We start from the raw sequence: 13,781 nt of genomic DNA on the forward strand, positions 1-13,781 counted from the left end.
GTAATTGCTTAGATTTTAAGTCGAATGTAAACTATAAATAGAGTAGCTAGCCATCACAAATATTCATCTTTTGTTCTTGGAATTCAATAAGTGACAATTGTCTTTCTTAATAAAAGTTCTTTTCTTTTCCTTTACTTTCTTGTTATTTACTTTTATGCTTTTCTTCTTCTTCTCCATGTCTACGATGAACATGAGTGAGTAGACTCTTCTTGTCTTGGGATTGTTGGATAAGTCTAATGACGTAATCCTAATCAAACCAAACCATAAACCCTAGTTTTATATAAACCTACTTTCTAATCTAATTTCAACGTTTTTATAATGAATTTGCAATTACTAAGCTAAGAAGCAAACATGAAGGGTTTAGTAATTGTTAATTCATCATCACAAATATTAAGCGAAGGATCGAAAGATGAAGTTTTAATATTGGAACAAGTGAAATTAGACAAGGGTTGCGAAACATGGGAATAGTCTAGCAAACCTTGAGACATATAAAGTTTCGTTCTTCAAGGATTCTAATAGCAATCAACCATGAGAATAGGCATGGTTGCTAGAGGAACACACTCATTGAGACCGAAAGGAGATGTGATAGGCTAAAGATAAACTTGTCTTTAGAAAGTAGGTCAAATATAAAGTTAGAGGTTTAGGGTTTGTTTGTGAAGGATTCGTTGTTATGATGAACCGATAATCCCAAGGCTTCTTTTATTATTATTTTCTTCTGTTAAAAATCAAACCTTTTTCAACTGAACCTTCTTCTAATCATTCTCTAAAAGTTAGTTAAATTGAACAACTCTCTGCCATAACGATACTCTTTTATTACTACACCAGTAGAACCATCCACTTGCGGTTTTATCCCATCACAACACCATCATCAGTGCCATGTTTTCCGCATTATCAGAGAGGTGGCGTAAGAAGACCAACAACTTCCATCTTCATGTTGGGGAGATGAATGTAGTTGCTCCTTTAGTTTATTAGTTTAAGTTTTGATGATGTTTGTTAGGTTGATGTTTTGTTCTTGATTAATTGCTTAGTAAGAATATTGTTAAGCACCCTAGTTAGTTTATATCTCAAATATTATGATGATGTCTTATGAACCTTTGCATTAGGATCAAGTTAGGTGTACTTTGTATAGCCTTTTAATTTGATTTGAATGTCTCCATTGCAAAATTTGAATCGTTCCATTGTGACCTTCGGCTGTCTATTTTTTGTTCATTGAATCGTATCAAAAGTTTTTGAATAGTATCATATCACTTATGGAAACACTGAATCGATTCAATGTTTTCTTGATTATAGAATCTTCATGTCAACCTAGCCTCTTTATGTTTACAATATTGAATCAATTCAAGCTTTCCTTGATTTGATTCAAATGTTGTTTTTCGTATATTTTTAGCCTAAATTGCTCCTTTTCATTACTTTATATACACTTGCATCCACTCATTCTCAAAAACAATATAAAGTCTTTCCACTCTCTCTCACTACAAACTTCTTCAGATTATACACTTTTTCTAAAATCATTTGTAGGATTTCTCATGATGTTGTTTTCCCTTTTTCGCCGATCGTCGTCGCGTATTCTGTCTTTCTTTATGGGTGGAAGAGTCTGAATCCGTATAGGGCTTTGTAGAGCCTTATGGTGTCGCCCAGATCTGCATGGATGGTTATGACTTTTCCATTTTTGTCATGGTATTTCATCTTTAGGTGGACTGTGGACGCCACCGCATCCAGTGTTGCTAGCGTAGGGCGCCCGAATATGTAGTTGTAGACGAAGGCGCCAAGAATCACCAAGAATGGGACCTCAGCGGTCCGTTTTCCGACCCCATCGCCAAAAGTGACGCCTAAAGAGACGTACCACCATTAGCGTGAGTTTGTTTTGTTGTATCCAATCGATTCAATTCCGTAGCAATATCGCAGGTCCTCCTTTCTTAGTCCCAACCTTTCGAATGTGCTTTGGTACAAAATATCTACAGGGTTACCTTCGTCTACCAGGCATCCTCCCACTCTATGATCCAACATAACGGCGTTAATAACGAATGGAAATGTCCTATTAGGGTCTCCGTTGATCCTTTTATCCTCGTTGAGTCCCAAGGCGGGTCTTGTCATCGTTCTTTTTATGGTCGGAGTCGCGCTGTCTGTCACCCTTTGTTCTTCGGTCTTCCTCTTGAGTGCTCTACTTGGGTCCGCGTTTAGGACGGTGGGCGTCTTTTGATCCTTGTCTTTTACATCCCTTCTCTGTTCCCCTAGGGATATGTGAGCTCTAGGGCATCTTTGATATGAGATGCGGTGGGCGCTTCCTGTCTTATAGGGCGGGGCTTCTTCTCGCTCCCCGCCCTTCTTCCACGCATTTTTGGTGAATCAGTCCAATCTCCCATTCTGTATTATCTCTTCAATCGCGTCATAGAGCTGGTAACATTCGTTGGAGTTGTGGTCGTAGGATTAATGGTACTAGCAGTACCTTGTCTTATCCGTCTTCGTGGTCTTTTTCAATGGCCTAGGCAGGATGATGCCCGACTCCCTGAATACCTTGCTGATGCATTCTCGGAGGATGGCCTCTCGTGATGTATTCCATGGAGTGTGTTTCTTGCCTCGTTGGCTAACGTTCTCGTGGTGCGGTTTTTTTTCCTCATAAGCGCGACGCCCCTGGTTGTCCATGTTTTTTTTACCACTAATGCCCTCGACTCATTTTGAATCGCGCGACTCTTGTAGAGGTTGCCTTTAAAGGTGGCACGGTTCGACAAATTGCGAGCATACAGAGCCTTGGTGATCCAGCGGGCACATCTCCCTGCCTTCTCGCTCGTACTTCCTTTCTTTATTTGTGCATCGACTCCCAACACAGTTTGCCCTTCCTTTCGTTGCAACCTCGAGGTTGACCGCCTACTGACGTCGTTGTGTAGCACCACGAGGAGTAACTCATAATCTACGGTCCCTGGCATGATGATGTATCCTTTTGCCACTTGGACGGAAGAGTTCCTAAGGCGGTTACGATTGTGAGGACAGTTTCTATTATCTGGTACTTCTGAAGATTTGTCGTGGTGAGCGCGCTGCGCGGGGGTGCCTTCCGCCTTCCTGGTTCAAACCATTAGGGAACCCTCTGTTGCTCTTGCGACGGTTCCTTGGGACTGAGGCGATGTCGTTTGCCGCAACTGTCATTTTATCACGCTAGTTGCGGCGAACATTCTCGTCCTTCGTGATTTATCTCAGAACCTTACTTTGGTTCTATCTCAGGAATTCCTTCGTCTCCCGCGATGAGATAATTGGAGAAGACGATGGAGGCATGGGAACATCCTTCGTGTGAGGATGAGGTGGAGGGAAAACCGTTGTACTCATCGCGGCAGTGGTACGAGAGTCGATCGTAGCATTGAGGATCACGTCGTTTCCTTCAGGATTCACCAATTTGAGAATCAGAACCTTTCGATCTTGGAGTATTTGAATCGCAGAACGGGATTCTTGTGCGTTGGAGGAGTGGCTTGTGGTGACTCTTCTTCGGGTTCCGGCCATTACTTTGGAGAATGGAGCAGTAACTATCAACCGTTGTCGTGGAGGAATATGTAATTGAAAATGGTTACGGTGGAGGATCGTTAGACCATGGTGGTTAGTGAACGATCCTCTCATTCTAGCTCCAAATGATCTTTCCGGTGAGGATGGATGAGTGGCAACAGTGGCAAATAATGCTCCGTTGTGACAACGACGGTTTCCAGTACGGTGACGATGAGTCTTTGCGGTGGAACGAAAGGTGCCCGCAGGCACGTTAGCACTCTGACGCTCAAGTCAGTAATGAAACTGAAAAAAAGTGTGTAGAAAGTGTTGTGAAAAGTGAATCATATCTTGAGGGTGAAGCAAGTTCATCCTTGTATAGGCATGCGTCGAGCATAACGGTCTCCGTGTTATGCGGCGTATGATTATGGACAGTTAGATGACACATGTAAGGTGATCCTCACGCAGGGGTGCGCTTATGTGTGGCGCAGTGCACTTGAGCTGACGTGTTCCTTCAGGTGCGGAGCCTTAAGGAGGTGTAAGTTTATGCCACGTGTCAACATGTGATTGGTCTTTTGACCGATCCAGAACACATACTTTCTCCTCCTCTGACGAAGTTTGGTTTCCTCCTCACCGGAACTATGTGACATCAACCGCCGATCTCGGAGCTTCATCACAATGATTATTTGATCTTCTCTGGATTGATCACTTACAATACGAGTATATTTAAGTGTCTGGAATACCCATGTATAAGAATCTATAACGTTAATGACACCAACGTAATTGATTAGATTTGACAATCTAAATTGAACAAACATCGTAACAAGATGGAAAAAACAGTCATATTTGTACAAAGACAACAAACAAAACAACGTCACACTAAGACGACGAAATTACAAAAGAAAAAAAACTATATATATGTAAAAATCACTTATTTGAATAAACGAAATGAACAATTAAACGCTGTGATTTTGGATAAAAATTTACTCTAAATCACCTTTTTTTGTTGAATGATGCATGTAAAACTAGAATTGTAAGTGACGACTTAGGAGAGAGACAAAAAAAAAATGTTTACATTTAAAATAAATTAAATAAAAAACTTCAAATTTTTTGTATTAAAAATAACATTTATCTTACAAGTTCCAAAATCTAAAAGGAGAAGAGATTAGTATTTTCCATTTCCATTAAATAAAAGTAGTTTCATAAAGACACCATCAATTAATGCATGTGAAATTTGAAAAATGTGTTTATCACACACAAATTAACAAAGCATAGTTCCATCATCATCCACACAACCCAACCACTTCAAGCCACATCACCACCACCATACCTTCCACGGCGTTTCACACCGCAAACCCACCCACCCTCCCTCCCTCCTCCACTCTCATCACCATTCTCCAATCTCACTCTTTCTCTCTAACCATGACAGAACCAATAGAACCTTCCACATCACACGCTCCCACCATGATCCACCCACGCCGCGAACCATTCGAGCACGGCCTAATCCCCATCCCAAAACTAATCTTCTCCGACCCCACACAATCCCTCCTCACCCTTAAACAAACCCTCCTCGCTTCCTCCTCCAACAACCTCATCTCCTCCGCCATAATCTCCGATTCGCTTCAGATCTCAACCGAACACGCTCAACTCCTCCTTGATACTCTCTCCTCCGTGGTTCACCATGAAAACGACGTCGTCTTTGATGGTGCTGAATGTGATGTTTATGATCTGATTCTGTTGCTTTATATTCAATCGTATAAAAAATTGCTTCCGCGTTCGAATAAAGATCCTGCTTCTGTTGCTGATGTTTGGCCTTCTACTTCTGCGTTTGATGGTTACTTCTCTGCTCTTTCTCCTCTTCAGGTACGTGCTTATGCCAAGCACAAATTCTCATTTCAATCTTTACAATGTAAATGTAAATGTAAATGCATGTCGTACCGACACTTCTGATGGAAGACGTGTCAGACACTGACATATGTGATTACATTGAAATTTGAATTGTGTCATTTTCTTAGTACATTACTATCAAGGGCGCGTGGACGTTTCAGTTTCATAGGTAGTTAACTTTAAGGAAAATGCTAAAGAGTAGCATCGGTTAAGGGAATAAAAATAGAAACATTGTGTTGAATAGTGGTGAAAGTGATGAATTCAACTTCTTAGAACTTTATAAATTGTTGTTTCCAATGCAAAACTACTACTTTTGGTTTCCGAACTTTAATTATCTAGGAGTGTAGTTTTTTTTGTCCTTTGGATCCTGATATATTTTATATTTTAAATTAAACATTTGTGATTCCGTGTTTTGTTTTTGTTCCATCAGACTATTTGGATTGGCTTATTTGAGCTTATCTACTGGCATAAGTACTCATGAGACTGATTCGAAGAACTTAGAAATACAACTTATGACATATTCATAAGTTTTGTAAGATAGTTTATGAAAACAGCTATTAGCATATATAGAAACAATTTAACCTTTTTTTTTTGGTATAGAAATATGATAAACACTTATGCTATAAGCTGTAAATGAAATTATTTATCAGAACATGGCCTTTTTATGTTTCCATGTGAAGTTGATAACAAGCTTGTGTTTAAATTTTTAAGCTTTTTTGTTGGCTGAAAAAATGGTTTGTTATCTATATAATATATTTTACTTGGAAGTTTTCTTCGATAGCTTTTGATTCTCTTAAGAATTTGAGAAGTAAATGTGATAGGGATTTTGAATGCTTGAATGAGTAGTACACTCAGAAAAACCATCTATTCATATACATTAAGTTTAGTTTACGAGAAGAGGAATTAAAACTAGTATTTAAAACAATGAGTCTAAGAATGGAATGAAACCTATGATGTAGTGACTTCTAGTCTAATTATACTTGGAACGTGGAACATTAATTTTATTCTATTTGCAACAGTTTATAAGCTATTTTGAGGCACGTTAATACTGTAGATGGGGAAAATTGTTAATACTGATGTGTCAAATTCAATGTTTTGCAGCTTATGCGCAGCAATAGTCGGCGTTTTATGCCATCGCAGGCTGATGAAGAGGCACATCAGTTGTCTTATCTGCAAAAGCACCTGGCTAACATTCTATCTCTTCTAGCTGAGCCAGGGGAGGAGGGGGAAGGCGAAGAATCAAAGGTTGGTTTGTTAATTTACTTTGTGATACTGATGTTTTTGTAATTTTACCATGGATAGATTATTTCCTATGTACCCTATAAAATGGAATATGGCCTGTTAGTCTGTCTGTGAATCGGAAGACTTATTTTCCAAATCGTAATATCTAGTCAAGGAGAACATTTATTTGGTTATTCAAATATACTTTTTTTTGCACAGAAAATATATATATATATATATATAGACACACACACACACACACACATAAACAGATACAAATAATAAACACAAGAAGTATTCAAGCCAAGCCAAAACAAAAGGATGGTGTGGATTATTCCAATATACTGTAATATCTAGTGAACTGTAATATCTTCACCCTTATTTTTGAGACTCATACCCAATTATCAGTGACATGTTATTAAGAATGACGTTGAAACAAGCTTTGGTACAATTGAGTAGAGATTGCTGATATGAATAGCCGGGCTGGTAGTTGCCACTTTGTTTTGAAACGAGACAACTTTTTTTTTTTAATTTGTTAAGGATAAAGATGTCGGACATCAAATTTGTTGTCATTGATACCTATTTCTCTTTGTTTGGAAATGAGACAGCTTTTATTTTACCTTGATTAGGATAAGGATGTTTGGAAATAAAAAAACTAATAAGTTCAAATTTAGTTTCACATGCATTTGACAATGCATAAATTATTGGTAATTACGATTAAGGATATTTGGAGTTACAGTAAGACTTACTACTGTCCCAATAATGCATTTTTCATAGCATTAGCTAAACATATTACACCTTTCATTTTGGCATGACATGCTGTCTTAGCAGTTAATTATTGACAATTGTTTTTCCTTTAGTCAATTGAACTTCATATGATAAGATATGTAGTGTTAAAATATGTTAAGTAAGGAATCTTAAGAAATTTTTAATTTTTGCTTTTTATTGTATGTTTTATTAATGTATTTTTCATCCGATTGATTTATTTTAGATATGACCTTTTGTTAGTTCTTAGACCTACTAGTGTTATATTTTTAGACGTTTTAATTTTACGCTTATCTGACGTCGTTGTCTTAGGTTTTAACTATGGATAGATTTGAGCACCTTGGGTTCCTGCTTCAGTTTGGCGATAAGGCTGAAGGAATTCGTTTGAGTCAATCTTCTCCTTTCTTTGCAAATTCGGATCCTGAGATGCCTGCGGTTCCCGTCCCTGTTAGTCAAGTTCATGACTGGCTTATGCAAAATATAGCTTCTGCTTTGGAACATATTTCTGAAAGGACTTCTGCTAAGGAAAATGGGCCAGCCAGTGCCGCTGATCAGGATGTTGCTATGACTGATGCATGCTCTGTCTCGGTTAAGTTGTCATCAAGTACCAGGGATTCATGTTCCATTGAAGGGATCACTAAATCTTCTTATGTGAAGCATGCATCTGACATAAAAGGTTCCTCTGTTAAGGTTTGTTTCCAAATGTCTTCTTTTGTTATGTTGACATTTTATCTTTTCAGATTCCATGTTGCTGAGTCACTTGCAATTAGTTATGACCTTCAAATGTCTGAACTAGAGAACCTAAGTAGGTGGCAAGTTGAAAGGAAATTTAGAATGTTGATATATCCGAATCATAACTATACAATCGGTTTTTATATTATATAGACTGAAGCTCATAATTAGTTTTCTAAGATTGAGCCAAACCACCGGTAGTAAATCTGTCCTTATAAAGGAAATAAAGTTACGAATGTGTACTAGAGAATATAAATGCAAGGAAAATTAAAGAAATTGAATCCATAACAGCTCTTCAGGTTATTTAACTCTTCATATAATTTTTTCTTATATTGTTTCAGATGATTCTTCATCTTAGTTTTACACATGTATTCTCAATGAATTTCAGAACTAAATTGATTACATATATATGTTTGTGAGTGTTTGCATATACACATGTATATTCACATATACATGTCTATATTAGTTTTGTTCAATTTATTTCGTGTGTTGTACCAGATATCTTGTTCTCTATATATTTGCCTTTTTGTATGGAACAAATTACACTGCCAGTGTTTTTATTTATTTTAATGTTCATATTAATACTAATGTTCTATATATAGTCAGGATCCATTGATAACATGTGTCAAACTTAATCTAAACCATCTATTTTATTAGATCCAACGGTCTATAATTGTTTGTTAAATTGATCCACCTAGACCTTTTCCCCTCTACTGCCCTTACGGCCAAGGTCGTTTTATTCTCAATCTGCTGTCTGAAATTAAGAGCAACAATGGAAGCATGTTTACATGTCTATTAATCGCTTAGATCTCAATTACACAGCCACAACGATTCTGGATTTGTTTATCACGGAGAATTGACTACCAATTCAATTAAATTTAAAGGATTTTCATTTTACCAAAACCATAAAATTGGTAAACCATATAATTGATTATATATATATATATATATATATATATATATATATATATCGTGCATCAAACCGATAATGCACCAAATGGACAACATTTCAGAAAGTCAATTCTCACACCTAAAATTCCACTGGTAGAAATAAACCCGCCGAAATATCCCTAAATTCACAAACTTACTCCAATTGAGATCAATTTTATAAATTTGACATAAACAAGAAATGTCTTCATGAATTGCGATCCATATGAGGAATTAGCTAAGATGGAATGGGGATACAAAACAAGAATATTGTTGGGTGGGTGTGACGAAGAATGATGTTTTGCAGATGAAAATAAGTGTCATGATACCATGTTTTTAATTTAAGTTAATTCGATGAATAAAAAGTATGCACCATTGGATTGAATAAAATAGATGGTTGAGATTTGATGTTTCCTTTAAGTAACTCTGTAGTCGATGTTCTTTTGTGATCTTAATTTGCAGCTTTATGTATCTTACTTCAAATGTTTTGGAAAGTGGCATGCAATGAAAGTTGTGTTTTGTCATTGCAGGTTCTAAACTGCCAAGAGTCTACCATCTATATCTTAGCACCTTTAAGATATGCCATTGTCTATGGATGCTCAGATGCTACAATTGTTCTTGGAGCAGTTGGCAAGGTAAATGCTATCTGTTTTCTGCTTTTATATCACCGATGATGATGATATATGTTTTATAACATTCAAATTAAGATAATGAGTTGGTAGGTTTTGGGATATGGTAAATCTGTCTCTGTTCTTAGTATTAGAGTAACTGATGCTTCATTGTCTGTACTGAAGCTGATCTTCACATTTTTTTTTTGTTGACAGACTGTGAGAGTAGAACACTGTGAAAGAGTTCATGTGATTGTAGCCTCAAAACGTATTTGCATTGCCAACTGCCGTGAATGTGTTTTCTTTTTAGGAGTGAACCAGCAACCTCTTATGGTTGGTGATAACCATAAATTGCAGGTGAGCATCCTCAGTATTCACTCTGTTTTTATTGTTTCCACATCTCTTTTTGGTACAAAGGAGGGGCTACACCCAAACAAACTACCAGTTTCCACATTTCATCGCAGTAATTTTGTGACGATACCGTGAAAACGAGTTGGTTAAAATCAGGATTGCTCATTTAGCAAAAGATTGCAAAATCATACAATCTTATTGTAGTCTTGGGAGTTAGCAACACTACTTACGAAAGGCCAACCCACCCAGGGTTGTCTTATTGTAGTTTTGAGTCACCGCGTGTGTCTTATTGTAGTTTTGAGTCACCACGTGCGGGATGATTACAACTTAAATTCCCATCGTAAGTTATAACCATTATTCACTTCTGACCCTATGAAGCATATGAGGCCTGACATGTAATGCTATGGTTAATATAAGAAATGGAAATATAAAAGGGTTAACTGCACTATACAGTTTTGTAATGTTATTGTATTTCACACTGCAAGAATAAGCATTTGGGTCTATGTTAAACATACAGTAAATTGTTATTTTTATCAATATTTTCAATCCAAAATTATGCAATTATGCTTCTTATAATGGTATTAACTTCTGATAAGGGTATGTATATTTTCTCTAAAATCCTCGCTCTCCCTTTTGAACTTATTATTTGAAATGATTTTCTCTTGTAAATTATTAGGTGGCACCATATAACACATGTTACCCCCAATTGGAGGAGCACATTAATGAAGTTGGAATTCTGCCCACCGTGAACAGATGGGATGAAGCTCTGGCTTTGAGCATGCTTGATCCTCATGATTCATTATCTCATCCAGCTGGTGTCTCTGATGTTCAAGCCGAGTCTGCTACACGCCTGGACCCTGATCAGTTCACAAATTTTGTGGTATGTCTGTTATCTGTTATACTCATAGCTGACTTAACATGGACTGTTTTGATTTGTATTGTCAACTCTAAAAGTTAATTGATTTTGGTGAGTTCGTTCATTGCTTTGTATCTTGTGACTGTATTCTATAAAGATGTATGGATGAAGAAGGGTTGTGATGTATCTTTCTTTGTTCTTTTTCAAGTATTTTTTTAAATATAACTATTTTACTCTTTATAGTTAATTTAAAAATCATATTTCTATTTTTCATAAAGCTCCTTTTCTATTATTTTTTTTCTGTAGATTCCAAACTGGCTTGCAGGAGCGTCCACGGGATCTACAAAAGACAACCCATTTGCATTACCAGATGCATATGCGGCGTCTCAACATAAAAATGTATGTCTACCAGGTTATTTGTCGAATATTTAAATTTTTTATGATTCAGTTGGTTTAATTGAATAGGATTGTGTATTCTTTTCAGCAAAATAATCTAGAAGAGGTAAGGAAACTTATACACGAAGCTTCTTTAGAAGAGAGTCGTAAACGAGAATTGTCATCTGTGCTTCATGTGTACTTCAAGGACTGGTTATATGGTAACTTCCATTCGCTTGCTTTCGTGTCTTATACTCTTTCCGTCTTTTTTTTGTATGCCCCTTTGTCAATTTGCACATACATTAAGATAAAATGGTAGTCTAATTTATGTGTAACACTGTTACTAAATTGCCCTCTATGTATAAATGTATTCAATATTGACTTGTCATCTTCCAAGAAAAGATTATATATATTTGGAAAAAAAAATAATAAATGCATCCAGTAATTTGAAAGAGTGCTTATCTTCATGGAGAAGGTCAAATTTTTTCCCAAATGATTCTTTTATGTAGGGTTTGAGGTAGGGAGTTTTCAAACTTATTTGTCGCAAACATATATAAGGACTGCTATTTTTTCCTGTTTAAATTTTTATGAATATCCTTGATATTTGGACTGTGGACTTCAAGTCAACGACTAACTGACTACAAGGTTACTTTTAGTCCTAGTCACGTCTTTTGTTTAAACTTGTGTGACTGCCGCGTATACCAGCAATGCTGTTATTTGCCATGTAAAGAATTTTTTATGAATGTCCTTAGAATTTGGAGTGACCCACATGAAGCTGCTTTACGAATGTCCTTTCAAAGAGAAATCAGTTTACTCATTGTATAAGGGGGAGTCTTAGTGCACAGGGCTGCCCTTAACAGTTTTACTCATTTAACTGCTGTTTCTTTTCTCATATTTTTTGACAGAATTATTTTCTGATTTTTATTATCACTCTACATAACTAGCTGCATAAATCCATTGTTCACTAGCCAACAAGGCTGTGCTCATGTGTTTAATTTTCCTCAGTTTCATGGGAATGCATTGGTCTATTTGTGTAGATTTTGAGATTTATTGAATACTGTCATTGACATAGTTAAAATATATAGTCTTGGCATCTGTTTTCTGTTTAGTCCTGATATGAAAATGTTTTCTAATGTAGTGATCTTTTATGTGTTATATTTTCCAATATGTCTCTACTGTGAGTTACAGTTGTATGACAAAGAAAATGGTAGGAAGTTATTGTGAAGTATAGGGACTGAGCTGAAAATAACTACGAGGACCAACATTTTAGTTCCTGTGGTCTTTTATGTGACTAATTTTTCAATTTGGGTCCAATGCTTAAGCTATGTTATAAGTTGAGATGGGAAGTTAGTTACAGATAATGAAAGTTAGTGCAGTTACATAGGAAGAGTGACAGACAAGAGGTTATTCAAGTTGTTGCAATAGAATAGTTTAGGGCTGGAGTTATTATTTGAACTTGGGAGCTCTGCCCTTTGTATTCCATTTCCACTTAAATACATAACTACCTATACAACACCGACACTTCAGATTGAAGGTGTGTTTAGTGTTTGTATCTGTGGTGCTTCATAGCATAATACAGATAAATACATACACGCGTTGACACACCTCAATTGAGTTTCTCCATCTTTAATTTTGTAAAATAAAAAAGGATATTTGTAGTTTCTCCATCTTTAACTATATAATTTCTCTATAAGTAGTTTTTAAAATAAAAGAAGGAAAAATTTAATAATTTAACAGATGTTAAAATAAAGAGTATTTTATATGTAGATTAACAGCATCTAGTCAAAAAGGAATTTGGTTAAGCTTATAATGGTTGCTCTGATTAATCTTTGTCAAATCAAATAGATTATGCTAATCTTTTTTTGATCATATAGATTATGCTAATGTTAATGTTATTTCTATGGTGCAGCTTCAGGGAATATTCGTCAACTTTACTGTCTGCAAGCGGATTAATCATTGGCAGAGGATATGCTATGACACACTTGATGACATTAAAGGCGATAGTTTTTGGTTTCCTTTTTGATACTTCAATTTCGCTTGCCAATTGCATCGGTCACACAGGCAGCTGAGATCAGATGACATGAATTAGAGCGCTCCACCTACTTATGCAGTCCGATAGATCACTCTGCACAGGATGGAACTAAAATACAATCAGTTTCCTGATTGTAATGATATTTTTGTGAAGTAAATGCTGTAATATTTTATTATTCTAAATTAATGGCCTTTTAAAAAAGAACGTCGTCAAGAAAATATTGAAGATTTTTTTTTTTGAATTTTTAACATAATCCATTGTAAATAGAAGCGTAATTAACACTGTCTTAATGCATTTTTTTTTTAAATTCTTCCTGTGATGTCTGGAAATGCCCCAGCATCCTAAACGTAGAATTTCATAAATATATAATATCTGAGGAAACAGATTTCTTGCTGTGATAACGTCACAGTTTTCAATCTCTAATCTCCGACCTAAATCAATGGTAGACATTTTTCAGATGGTGTATTTGTCGTCAATCCATTCCAACTCTATCCTTGTTGCACCATAGAAGAATGGCTGTTTCCAATCGGGTGGCATTTAGGGTGGGTGAGGGAAAGAATTC

At 36.3% G+C, this 13,781-nt stretch overlaps 1 protein-coding gene across 1 annotated transcript; it reads left to right on the top strand.

Moving 5' to 3' along the window:
• The first annotated feature begins 4,676 nt into the window (after positions 1-4,676).
• On the top strand, positions 4,677-13,494 carry LOC25483469 (TBCC domain-containing protein 1). The gene is made up of 9 exons (XM_013612163.3): positions 4,677-5,328; positions 6,454-6,597; positions 7,651-8,028; positions 9,528-9,632; positions 9,822-9,962; positions 10,633-10,836; positions 11,119-11,211; positions 11,297-11,408; positions 13,097-13,494. The coding sequence occupies exons 1-9, from the start codon at positions 4,888-4,890 to the stop codon at positions 13,138-13,140; spliced, it is 1,662 nt and encodes a 553-aa protein (XP_013467617.1). The 5' UTR covers positions 4,677-4,887; the 3' UTR covers positions 13,141-13,494.
• The last annotated feature ends 287 nt before the right edge of the window (positions 13,495-13,781 follow it).

Source organism: Medicago truncatula, chromosome 1 (genome assembly GCF_003473485.1).
Source record: "Medicago truncatula cultivar Jemalong A17 chromosome 1, MtrunA17r5.0-ANR, whole genome shotgun sequence".
Classification (NCBI taxonomy): domain Eukaryota; kingdom Viridiplantae; phylum Streptophyta; class Magnoliopsida; order Fabales; family Fabaceae; genus Medicago; species Medicago truncatula.